The following is a 12,435-nucleotide window of genomic DNA, read 5'->3' on the forward strand; positions in this document are numbered from 1 at the left end:
CTGAGACATTCCAGGCATCGCATCCATACATGCCATCAGCAGAAAGAAAAAAACTTCTCTTGTCTGTATGATTCTTGTAGGAATATAGTGGATGCTGTGATGTGCTGCCTGTAACCCTCTTCAGGAGCCGAGGACTTCTCCCAGCTGCTGGGAGTGTTTCCGGCAGAGCCTGCAGCTGGCAGCCCTTTTCGGAAATGGTTTCTGCAGATGAGAACTGCCTTATCCAAGTTCACCTTCCCTTCCTGGGGGTAGCCAATATTCAATAACCATTTGTCACACGTGTTTAAAAATGACAGCCTCCTCACCCCAACTCAGAAAACTCTATGGGACCATCTTCAGGTCTTTGTTGTGTTGGCTGAGGTCTTCGCTGAGACCGTATCACAGCTGCACATCTCCCTCTGCCCCCTCTTGTTGTCGCCTCTTTCATTGCACAGGTGCGGACCCTAAGTACACGCCTTTATGAACCTCCTACACATTCACTGTTATCTCAGAGCCTGCTTCTTGGGGAACATGATTTATAAGAAGAAGTAAAGAAATCCTTCTGGTGTCCCCTCCCAACTTAATGTCCTGCTGTGTCACACACATCCCCCTAAATGGGTCCCTGGGAGGCTGGCATGACTGGCTTAGAGCAAGGAGGATTTGCCTCTCGAGCAGGTGAAATACAGGTCAGAGTCATTTTGAAGGCTTCCTCACTCCTCTGTCCAGCAGTTGGCACTAGCTGTTGGCTGAGGTCTCATCTGAGCTGTCAGGGGGTATGCCTGTATGTGAACTCTTCATGTGGCTTCTGCACAGCGCAGTTGCCGGCTTCTAAGAATGAGTATCTCCAAAAATAAATAAATAAATAAAATGGAAAAACAGACAATGCTGTATCCCTTCATATGACCTAGGCTTGCTCATTTCTGGCATAGCCACAGACCCACAGACCCTTGATAAAAGACAGCACATATAGAGCTTCCTTGGTGGGAGGAGTGTTCAATGTCCCATTGTGAAGAACACGAGGGATGGAGGTGGTATTATCACAGCCATCTTGATAAAAACACAGCACATAAAACAAGCAGACTTCCATTTATCCACTGGGGAGCCTGGGAAAGCTTCCTGAAGTTCTGCTTAAGATATGACCTGAGAATAAGGGAATGTTACCTAGAATAAGGAGTAGGAAAAGCAAGCAGAAGGAAAAAAGTATGTGCAAAGGCCCTGAGATAGAAAGGGGCAGAGCACAGACTGTGAAAGGTCAGTGTGACTTCAGTCCTGAGAGTGACGGCAAGGGCGGTGAGCATTAAGACGGACTCCAGATCAGCAGAGCCTTGTATGCTGTGTGCAGAACGCTTGTTCATCTACATGGACCAGTGGTCCTTCAGGGTTTAAGCTGTTGATTGACCATTTGTTCTGACTATGGCAAGTGGAGAGCGTATTGAGGTTGTAGGAAAGACAGGAGTGGATTCAGGAGACCTCGTAGGAAGTCACTGATGGGAGTTCAGTTGAGAAGTGATGGAATGTAGCATAGGTCAGGTGGATGGCATGAAGATGAACCAGCGTGGCTGGATTCAAGTGCCATGATGGGGAGGAAATCAACAGGACTTATGGGTAGGGTGGAGTGGAAGGAAGGAGTCAAGGATGAATAGTGGTGCCTGTCACAGAGACAGAAAATACTAGAGACAAGCAGCTTTGCAGGTTAGAGGTCTCGATTCTGTTCAGTACGTGTAGTGTTGGAGATGTCTTTGAACAATCAAGAGGAGTCATGTAGCGGGGTCAGGAACACATAGAGGAGCCTAAAGTTATAGATTTATGAGTTCTTGGTATTTAGCTGGCAATTAAAGTTCTAAGTGTGGATGAGATCCCTTAGGGAAAGAGTATAGAGATTCTCATAGAACATTACATTCAGTGGTTGCCCAGAGGTTGATGGGTAGCGAGAAGCTAAGGAGCATCCAGACTTGGTGGAAGTATGATGGTGTGGTGTCCTTAAAGCTGAATAGTAGTAGTGTTACTGGGGCGGGCAAGGAGTCATTAGTACTGAATGCCTTTGAGACGTGTATGAAGATGACTAAAACAGGTCTATTGAGACAAACAACATGGTGGTAATGACAGCAGGAGTTAATTTGGAGGAACAATGTGGGACCCCAATTGACACAGGTTGACAGAGGCAGAGTTTAGACAACTTTTTTGAAAGAGAAAGAATTGAAGGAAAATGTTATAATAGGACCATCGTGCAACAGCACACATTTGAGAATAAGGTGTGTGAAGCATTCAATTTCCTTGTACCAGATCAGAGGCTCAAGAGACCCATCACGGATGCATTCTCCTTTTAAAGAGAAGGAGCATGAGGCACGTGAGAGAAGTTCCCACCTGTATCATATATGTTCCAAACCAACAGAAATAGGACCCACTCCAGCAAAGAGAGGGAAGGACCCAAGCAATGTGGGAAAGCTGCAAATAGCCACCTAAAAAATATTCATGTAGAATCCCAATGTGGATAGCTCAGAATCTCTTTTTAGCTTGGGCGTGTTCAACTCTTGTGGGCCTTTGAGCAAATCTTGTAACTTTTCCATGCATCAACTTTTCTTTGGCTATTCACCAGGGTCAGAGGGAGGCTCATCCTTGAAAAGCGCTCAGAACAAAAAGTCCAACAGGATTTGACTAAATGAAGCATTTGATTAGTTATCACTAATAGTATGATGCAACCCAGGAAGGACTATTAACTCATTGTTTCTAAACTTGGCTTGCTTTTCTACTTGGCTGGAGCCCTCAGAGCTCTGGCCAAGCAGCAGGGTTTCTGCATGTGCTCTGGCTTCCCTGAGGACCTCACAACGAGCCAGAAACCCTCAGGATCCACGAGAGGTCTTGAGGAAAACAAGGAGAAAGGGCATGGGTACAAGCACAGGGAGAGGCAGCCAGTCCCGTCCATACAGAGACAGGGGCGTGTGTCAGCTCTTCTTGTGGCTGGCAGCTCTTCTGGAGTCTCAAAGACTAATTTTCCAGTCTATGTCCTATGCTGACCTTTGGGTTGATTATAAGAGAGAAAATGAAAACTTTCCCTCTCCTCCAACGCATCCTTCTTGGACTGGAAACATATGTCAAGGCCATTACCTCCGCAGATGCTTTGGGATGAATCAGCATTCTAAAAGACGGAGGCCCCAGGAGGTGCCAGCGTCCACAGGATGTTCAGGGATTGAGGAGAGAGGGGAAGCAGTGGAGTGCTACAGCCTTCCGCCAGGGGTCCGTTGTACCCCCGTCAAGGTTGGCAGCCTGAGAATCTTGGTGAGAATAAAGGGTGAAGGGGTCCGAACTACTTCTACGGAATCCTGCACAGACCCCACTGGGCCAAGGGCTGGGGTCCTCTTTGGGAAATCGGTATCATCATGGTTGGAAGCCTGTCCTCGAGGATGGTCTTTATGCAAAACACATTAACTCTCCTTTTCAGGTGCAAAGCCTCTGGGACAGAAGTTGATTGTTTCCTCATTACTACCTGCGAGTCTTCCAGCCTCAGAAGTGTGCTGGCCCCCTGCTTCTCTGCTCCGAAGGGAAAGCAATGCCACAAACCACATTCCGACCCAGGGAGAGGGCTTTGAGGTCATGGGGCTCAATGCCATATAGGAAAGAGGTGATGCCACGAGACCTAACTGATGTTTCCTCACTTGCTTGCATTTTCTGTCAGCTTCTAGTCCTGGGGCGGGTTCCTTTGGGTATATTTCCACAGGTCCTATCTAGCAAGAGGGCGAGAACAAAGGCCTTCCCCTCTGAGACTCAGATGACCCCTGTCAGGACCTGTGAGCTGATGTTTGCTATGGCTTTCTTCCCTTGCCCCTGTTCCGCTTGTATATCCTCATTTTCCTGTTCTTGCTTTTTTATCTCCAGTGTTCTCAAGGTATGTATCTTCAGCTTCTACCTCCAGGCAAGCACATCCTCATGTCTCCTACTGAATCTCTGGTGGTCTTAGCAGTAGCCATCTCCACGTGGGCCTTCCCCCCGGGCTTAGCATGGTCAAAACCCACCGTATTTACCCTCTGCACTGGCTCCGTACCTGTGGCAGGGTGAGTCCAGGCAGAGAAGCAGAGTCAGTAGGGGAGCTGTGTTGCATACGACCGGTATGGATGGGGTACAGGAACTGCTCTTCTGCAATCGCAGGCGCTTGCTAAGCAGTGTCTGTATGGCTGTTGTCTCTGAGTCTGATGCTGGAGCTTGAGGTTCACAGGGGAGGTGGTAGAGAAGGCAAGCTGTGAAGTAGAGTGGGGAGACTATGGTAGATTGGACCCCACAAGCTTGAGCTGGAACCCCATAGGGAAGGGCCATGACCTATGTCAGCTCCTGTTGCCTCTGACCTTGGTGATGAGGGTATCCAGCAGAAGCGGTGCTCTCTGTCAAGAGCTAAGCACGTAACACGTGGCCTAGAACTCGGCTCCGTCTGAGGGAGGATGGGGGAGGGGCAGGGCGCTCGCAGGCCCAGCTGCTTCACGCCAGTGAGGTAAGTCAGCAAACCGGCAAGGTGGGAACCATGAAATGGCCACTGCTCCCCTTCCGGCCTCCAGATTCCCCAAGAATGTCCCCTGTGACAGACCCTAACTGGAAACAAACAAGAGAGTGAATTCTGGGAACTGTAGCTCAGCCTGGCCAAGTTGACTCATGACAAAGCCAATAAAATCCACCCCCAGTCAACTTAGCGTCCGTACACATCTCCTCAAGGTAACTTAATCTCTGCAGAAGGACCGTATCGAAGTCCTACTTCTGCGTAGCATTATACAACTAAAAAAAAAAAAAAAATGGTAACTTTTTCCCCCGGAAGAGAATGCATTTTTTGTCCATTTTTTTCCTTGGGTGATGTGGATCCTTCTCCAACCTGGTTCACATTCTTCCACTGATACCGTATAACTTAAATCCTGAGCTCCTGAGTTCAAGTTTAGTACTAATACAGCTTACATGAGATGAGAAGGGGATGGAAAAGAAAAAACAAAAATATCCAGTTAACGTATGTAGAGACATCAATATTCAAGTAAGGGAGAAATATTCATCACTCTTATGGTCCTTGTCTCTGCCATGGTCACAGGGTCCTCGCTGACCTTCATAGCTGTCTTCTTCCTACCTGCTAGCCTTGTGTATTCTTTTTGCTGTCAGCAGTTTACCTCAGTGGCTGGTCGTGGCTCTTTGCTTGGTGGATGGAGTGACACAAGCTTTCATTCGAGAAGATTCTGGGATACTAGCAGCCCGGCCTGCATTGAGTTGTTGTAGTTCTCTGTAGGCTTTAATCATAGGACACGGGCATAGCCAAAGCACCTGGAGGATTCCCTGCTTTCTAAATGTTCTCCTCATGCCCACTGTGTGGTCGTAGCAACCCGGCTTCTCCGTGGCGGTCAGGATCGATCACTGAGCCAGGTAGTCAGCCCCTTCTCTGCTCTTCATTCAGTGGCACAAGGCACCCAGAGTGCCCAGGCAGCGGTCTCTACTTCTTCTTCAGTGGGGTCATGGTTGGACCCCCTGGTGGGAGCATTCCTCTCTCTGGAACTGAGACCTCGAGACCCGCAGAGCCTACACACCATCACAAGGATGAGAAGTAACGTGTTGCTAATGGATCACCAGAGGTAGCGCAGAGTAGTGGCCTTCCTGTTTTCACCCCTGGACTCACGGATGGTGAGTATTGGTAATGGGAGTCACAGCATGGTAGACTGGAGGCCAACTCGAAGCATGTACGCATCCAGAAGGACTTCAGCCAACCCTGCAGCGCACTTAGCTGGTGTCTTCGAAAGGGTGCTGTCCCTCTAGCAAGCTGCTACAGGCTCATGGGGACCTGGTAAGACCAGTGAATTCCATGCACGCACGCCCATGGCCTCACTCCCTTCGCCATGAAGGCAGTATCCCGACGGGAGGCTATAACTGCGAAATACCAGGATGGCACAGAAGGGATTCTGTGGGGCTGTAGGCTGGTGATCTGGGCAGAAACCTGTGGCCAGGGGAGGAAAATCCATATCCCTTGTGACTGTCTATCCACACAATCAGGTAAACTAGTCAAAGTCCCGCCTTCTAAGTCTCCCCTCCACGAGGCCTCTCAAAGCTGTCAGAGAGTAGGGCTGCGGTGCGTGACGCGCTGCTCTGCCATCTCAGGTGGCCCTGAGGCACCACTCTCTGAGGCTTTTCTTCCTCAGTCACCCAGTCCTAGGGAATGTTCCATCAGGCCCAAGATGGAGACCAGAAGAGAGAAGGTCATGTAGTGCAAGTAGGAGCCATGGAACTTTGGGCCTCTACCTGATGCATCTCATGGGCCTTCTGTTTGGTGAGGGAGTGCTGCTCCGCACACCCAACTGCATGGCTTGGCCAGCTGGACAACACTCCGTTTGTGACAGGCAGCTCAGATTCCATGGGAACTTGGTGACCTGTGGTCAAGCCTTCAGTCTCCAGTAGTGCCAGTAGCAGGCCAAAGTTTCTGGAAAGCGGAGTGAGAATCCCGAAGAGGCGGTAGAGACTTACTACAGAATTTTAAGGGTCAGGTTTTGCTTCACCCAGAGGAGGTTGCCGAGACTTCAAGATGCTTCCTCATCTGCCGCTGCCACCTTGAGTATTGCTATATGTCCCGGGGCCTATGGCCCCAGTGGCAGGGTGTCCTGCATAGTGGGGTCTTTCAGCTTTCCGAGCCCCACTCAGAGCTAGCATTTCCTAGGTCCAGTTCATATGGTGCCTAACCAAAGATGGATTCTTTCCATCCGGCTTTGTTTGAACATTTTTTTGCGCAAGCTTGGTTGGCCTGCCTGCACCTGTGCTTGCCCCTCTAATCACGGAGGCTGGGGATAAAGTTCTACTCCTGACCCGATCTGACTCCTGTACCCACACCTATGACCCAGATTTGGAGTGGCCGTGGCTGGCAGAACCCCCACCCCCAACTCCAGACCACGGAAGCAGTTCCCCAAATGAGGTTCTTCTGGGAATTCCCTTCCCCGAAGTGAGATAAGGCTCTGGTGAAGCCCCTCCCCTCGGGGAGAGGCCCATTCGTGTGGAGAAGTCTCTGGGCCTATTTCAGAAGGATTGCTCTCCTGGTCCGCGTGCCAGAGCAGGCGGGGTCTGTCTTGGATCTTCATCATGAAAACCTGGTAGGCTTCGTGGAGGTAAAGGCCATAGCACCATGGGAGTCTGTGCTGTGCCTCAGCCCCAGGAGTTTCTCACGCTCCTGACAGGCCGCACTCAACTTACAGCAATTTTTCTAAATTGCCATTTATGTGTTCCTACCAATTTATGGCTCCCGAGTGTCTCCTGCTCCAGGTAAGCCCATCTCCGCCAGCACTGTATGGCTATGCCGGTCTTTCTGCATAGCAAAAGGTGACGATTTGCCCTGAAAATCCAGTGCTTCGTTGGGTCCGAGAAAAGGGACTGATTTTTCCACTTGGCCAGCTTTTTCTGGTTCGCAGGGCAGGAATGATCACTTCCTAGCATGTGGCAAGTGAACCCAAAAGCCGTTAATTACCTTTGTAAATCTCTGCCTTCTTTTATTTCTCAATTCGCGGTATGACCTCCTGTTTCTACTTTCTAAAAGCATTTCCCTCGAATCTGTTACTGAATACGCCAAATAAATATATTCTAAAGTTGCTTTTCCCTTTCTTGGTAGCTTATTATTTTTATAAAAGAAATTATTTCCTTTGAATCTTTCGAACAGACATATTCCATTTCCCTTATGCTGCAGACATTTTTCATACTCTAGAGCCTGCGTTGTTTCGTTCTGGATATTTATCTTAGAAAGAGAAGAAATCTCTTGAAGCCAGGGTATTGTAAACAGATACTATTCTTGGACGGGCCTTTGCTTTTTGATCTTGATCTGGAACATTCTTACTTTAACCCTCTCCCCTCCAGATATTTAATAGTTAGTGGTCAGTAAAAGCCCAACGCGCCTTCTTTTTCTGGCATTCCTTTAGCAGGATTTTCAAGAGATTGAGATCAAATCTCCTTGTCCTTGTCTCGAGTTCCCACAAACCTGGAGTGTCTACTGTAGTCTGTAGTTCGTACAGGAGCATGAAAGCTAAATCCACTGTCCCTGTGCTACTCGAAGTGTGCTTCCCAGAGCCATGCTGCTCTCTGGCTTTTTTTTTTTTTTTCCATTTTGTTTTTCTAGTGAGCCCTGTTTAGTGATTTTACAAAAGCATTGATCAATGATGGATTCTAAATTTTTTAAAAAGATTTTATTTATTTATTTGACAGACAGAGATCACAAGTAGGCAGAAAAGTAGGCAGGCAGAGAGAGAGAGGAAGGGAAGCAGTCTCCCCGCTGAGCAGAGAGCCCAGTTCGGGGCTCGATCCCATGACCCTGAGATCATGACCTGAGCCGAGGGCAGAGGCTTTAACCCACTGAGCCACCCAGGTGCCCCTTGAAATCTTTTTAAAGATTTTTTTTATCCACTTATTTGAGAGAAAGAGTGCGCAGAGCTTATGGGAGGGGGCAGAGGGAGAGGGAGAAGCAGGCTCCCCACTGAGCAGGGGGCCTGATGCGGGACTAGATCCCAGGACCCTGGGACCATCACCTGAGCTAAATACAGACACTTAACCAACTGAGCCATCTAGGTGCCCCTGGACATTTTGTTTTATTTTATTTTGTTATTGTTTTGGTTTTTGGATTGGACATCTTAAAATAATGGTCCTTTACTACAGATGGTCTGGGAAGCATCGACGCAGGCTGCTTCACTTCAGAGTGGCTCCTCGACGTTGGGAAACGTCAGTCCATTTCCTGAGGTGCAGTGGGCCACCAGCTTTCCCCTCAAACTGCAGGCCCTTTACTTGGAAAAGAGGTGGAAAGAGAAGAGAAGAACTGGTTGGAAAGCCTAGGAGGACAAGGAGGTGTGGGGGAAATGGCAGGGGCACAGGCAGGGAAGGACCTTGAGTGACGTCCGTCCACAGGGAATCTGTCCTTCAGTAGGGAGGGAGGTGGCCGGAAGGTTCTCCTTCACTGGTCTCAGCTGACAAACGCAAGGCAGAAAGTGGGGGTGAGTTCTGGAATCCTCTTCTTTCTCCGCTGTGGGTCATCCTGCGTTGACTCAGGAGAATGTGGTGGTTAAGCCAAGCTCCTCGCCACTGCACAGAGTGGAAAGACACCTCCACACCCCCCACCAGGCTTTGATGTTTGTGTTCTCTTCTCCTCTCCTCTGGCACTTTGCCCAGCCTTCAGGAATGCTTCGGTGGACAGAAGAGGTGCTGTCAGCATGGCCCTGAGGGGCCCGGGAAATCTTTCTTTCTTCCTTTGGAAGCAGCTAGATTGTGCTCTCACGGGTTTTCCCTTGAAGCCATTTTCACCTCCTCTGTATCTGTGTGCTTGGTTTTTGAGGTCTAATGCAGCATGTCGTACTGATCCTTCTTTGCCGTTCAGCGTCTATACAGCATTCCTGCCCATAGAGATGTTTGGAACCTGCTTCTTGCCTGCCTGTCTTGGTGTCTTACACCAACCGTGTCCTTTTGTTCAGTTCCTCAGTTGTTATGTCCAGTGGGACAGGAATGAGATCAGAGCTCTGTGGCACCCCTTGAGTGACTCCTCTTCCTGTTTCCATGGACTCAGTACCCCATCTTCTGGGTTCAGTTGTTTGCCAGATTTATTCTACAAAACTGTCCTATTGTCTAGCAAGATATTGTGGGAGGAACTGATAACCTCTTTCCCTTCCCTTCCTCTGCCCCCATCTCGTCTGTCAGAGAGAGAGAAACCTGGAATAATAGTAGCAGTGTTGGGGTGCCTGGCTTAGTCAGTAGAGCGTGCAAATCTTGATCTCCGGTTCATGGGTTCAAGCCCCACATTGGGTGTGGAGCCTTCTTTAAAAAATAATAATAGTAGTAATAGTAAGAATAATAAAATCTGATTGGAGTTTGCTTTAGGGCAGCAAAGAGAAAAATTTTTTTTTACCATAAAACTTGGTATAATCTTTTATTAATTTTAATTTCAGCATACTTAACATACAGTGTTGTATTAGTTTCAGGTGTACGATGTAGTGATTCAACACTTTTCTACATTAGTGCTCATCATGGCAAGCGTGCTCTTGGGTCCCTGTCACCTATTTCTCCTGTCCCCCTACCCTTGTCCCCTCTGGTGACCATCTGTTTGTTCTCTATAGTTCAGAGTCTGTTTTTTGGTTTGTCTCTTTTTTTTTCCTTTGTTCATTTGTTTTGTTTCTTAAATTCCACATGTGAGTAAAATCATATGGTATTTGTTTTTCTCTGACAGCTCATTTTGCTTAGCCTTATACACGCAGAGAGGAAAACTCTTCAACACAGAGTGGTGTTTGCTGTAATTCAGCCAGACTCCGGTGCTAGGAGAGAGCCAGGGGTTCCTTCTCAGCCCTGTAATAGAACTTAGGCTGGTTTCTGTGAGGAGAGCTCGCTTCAGAAGTGGTGTGGTGAAGGAAGGCCACCGGGCAGGCTAACCTGGACCTGGAATTTGGGGTACATATTCACCTCTGTTCATGAGCCCGGAACAGTTGTTCTCCCCTGGGGGCAAACTTTCCCCTGGGGCACACGTGACGTCTGGCAGTTTTTCATTGTCATGACTTGGAAGAGGAGGTGTTTCCCTGGCATCTGGTGCGCAGGCAGCCGCTCTCCCCCGCAAAATGGTGTCAGGCCCCAAATGTCAGTGGTGCCTAGGTTGAAATGCTGGTCCAGAATTTAGCCCATTTTAAAAACCTGCCCCACTGAACTTGGGGGAAGAAAAATATGCATCTGGCCAAACTCCAGGCCACCTCCCTAAAGATTCTAGTTTCATTGGTCTGGGGTCCAGCCCTGATGTGATGTTTTCATGAAGTGCCCACCCCTCCCCCTGGCCCTTTGTGGCTGGCCAGGGTTGAGAACCACTCGGAGGCCCAGGTGAGTCTGGTCTGACAGAGTCCACAGGTGAGGTGGCTCTCCCTCATTTTCTTGTGACTCAGGGTGTTATTGAAGGGTTGTTGGCTTCCTGAGCAGGGAGCAGCTGTGGAGAATCTCATTGGAGATGGAGAAAAGCACCTACCCCCACTAAGATGGAAGCTCAAGTCCAGGGGCTTTTGTGAGAACTGGGATAAAAGAATTTGAAACCCTTCTGGATGGATGTTCCCAGGGCTTTTAGCCTAGCTAGTGGATGAGACTAGTCGCCAAGGAGAAAGTTGCCCCTCCTCAATGTATGTGACCTTGCCTAGGTGCAGGGCTCCTTGACCCAGAGGTGGCTGGATTTCCGCTCCACATCCTTCTTCCTCCAGGCACCTTTGCACAGTGCACAACCTGATGCAGCAGCCCTGATTGCAATTTGCCTTAGCTAAGACCCCCTTGGGGCAGGAAACAAGCCAGGTGCTGCCTTGTGGGTTCACAACGCAACAAAAACAAAACAAAAACATTTGGGAAAGACTCAAAGAAGAAACCAGATCCCTCCTGCAGGCAGCCTTGAAACCCTATCCTGATGGCAGGCCACAGGTTGGAGGCTTTGGGCTTGTCCTGATGTCCTTGGAGGTGGTGGAGAACAACCCAGGAAATGGTGAAACTGGGCTGCAGAAAACTGCAACAGCTGCATTCCCAAGACTTGGGGTGAGACATGGGGAATTTTCTGTGCCTTGTGCCTGTCCATCAGCCGACCTGGAAAGAGAACCTCAAGCCCCATTCCAAACCCCATTCCAAACCACAGTTCAGCAGGCTCCCCTTCCAGCCCTTGATTCATTCCCTTACAAGAGAGAAACAAAAAAGCTGTAGTATGGACGTTGGTGTCCTCAGAGCCGCACACCTAACTTCAAATCCCCTCTGTGCCCATAACGGTGAACTGGGCAAGTTTCCAAGCACCGGTGTCTTCTTGGGTAAAATGGGCATAATAGTACCGAACCCGAGACGGGGTCGTGAGGGTCAGGTCGGTGAACGTGGCCGTTAATAGCCAGGCCGCAGGGGCCATTGTGGACCCGATCGGTTGTCCCTTCACACAGAATGGCTCACGCGGCTCTCAGCACAGATGACAGCGTGGGGGATCCGGGATCTGGGAGAAGGTTGAGCACCCGTGTGTGTATTCGGGGTGCGCGGAATCAGAGAGCAGGAAAGTGTTTGGGGTCATCCGACGTGCTAGGGCACGTTCCTGGAGCTCTCCGGCCCTGGGGGGCCAGCCCCGCTTCCAGAAGAAGGGCTGGCAGCAAAGGAGGGGCTAGGTCGGAGCCCCAGACCGCGCCAGCGTCCGGGGGAGGCGGCGGAAGGAGGGCAGGCCCCAGGCGAGCCGGAGGGAGGGCGAGAGGGAGGAGTTTTCCAGCTGGGCTTCACCCGCTCGCCGCGCAGCCCCTCGGCCCCGTCTGTCTCCTCCGCCCCCTGAAGGCGCGCGGCGCAGCCGAGCCGGAGCCGAGCCCAGCCGAGCGAGCGCCGTGCGCGCCATGGGGAGCCCCGCACTCCGGGCCGCGCTGCTGCTGCTGCTGCTGCTGCGGGTCCCACCGAGCCGCGCCTTCCCAGGTAGGACCGGAGGCGGGGCAGTGTCCCCGGCCGGGAGCCCTTTGT

The 12,435-nt window shown here is 50.1% G+C and overlaps 2 protein-coding genes across 4 annotated transcripts in view; both read left to right on the forward strand.

The window, feature by feature from the left end:
• RPGR (retinitis pigmentosa GTPase regulator) overlaps positions 1 to 12,435 on the forward strand; it is a 147,995-nt gene that overhangs the window by 79,361 nt on the left and 56,199 nt on the right. Inside the window, exon 18 of one of the 2 annotated variants that reach the window (XM_082717893.1) lies at positions 3,419 to 7,554. The exons of the other annotated variant lie outside the window; for it this stretch is intronic. Within the exon in view, the coding sequence (XP_082574019.1) occupies positions 3,419 to 3,445 (27 nt within the window). The 3' untranslated portion in view covers positions 3,446 to 7,554. Of the gene's footprint in view, positions 1 to 3,418; positions 7,555 to 12,435 lie in introns of those variants that run through there. 2 annotated transcript variants of the gene reach the window in all.
• Positions 12,116 to 12,435, forward strand: part of SRPX (sushi repeat containing protein X-linked) — a 117,796-nt gene continuing 117,476 nt past the window's right edge. The window contains exon 1 of one of the 2 annotated variants that reach the window (XM_082717901.1): positions 12,116 to 12,390. In XM_082717901.1, coding sequence (XP_082574027.1) covers positions 12,315 to 12,390 — 76 coding nt within the window. In that variant the 5' untranslated portion in view covers positions 12,116 to 12,314. The remainder of the gene's footprint in view (positions 12,391 to 12,435) is intronic. The other variant, XM_082717900.1, reaches the window with a different exon arrangement.

Source organism: Mustela nivalis (genome assembly GCF_964662115.1).
Source record: "Mustela nivalis genome assembly, chromosome: X".
NCBI lineage: Eukaryota > Metazoa > Chordata > Mammalia > Carnivora > Mustelidae > Mustela > Mustela nivalis.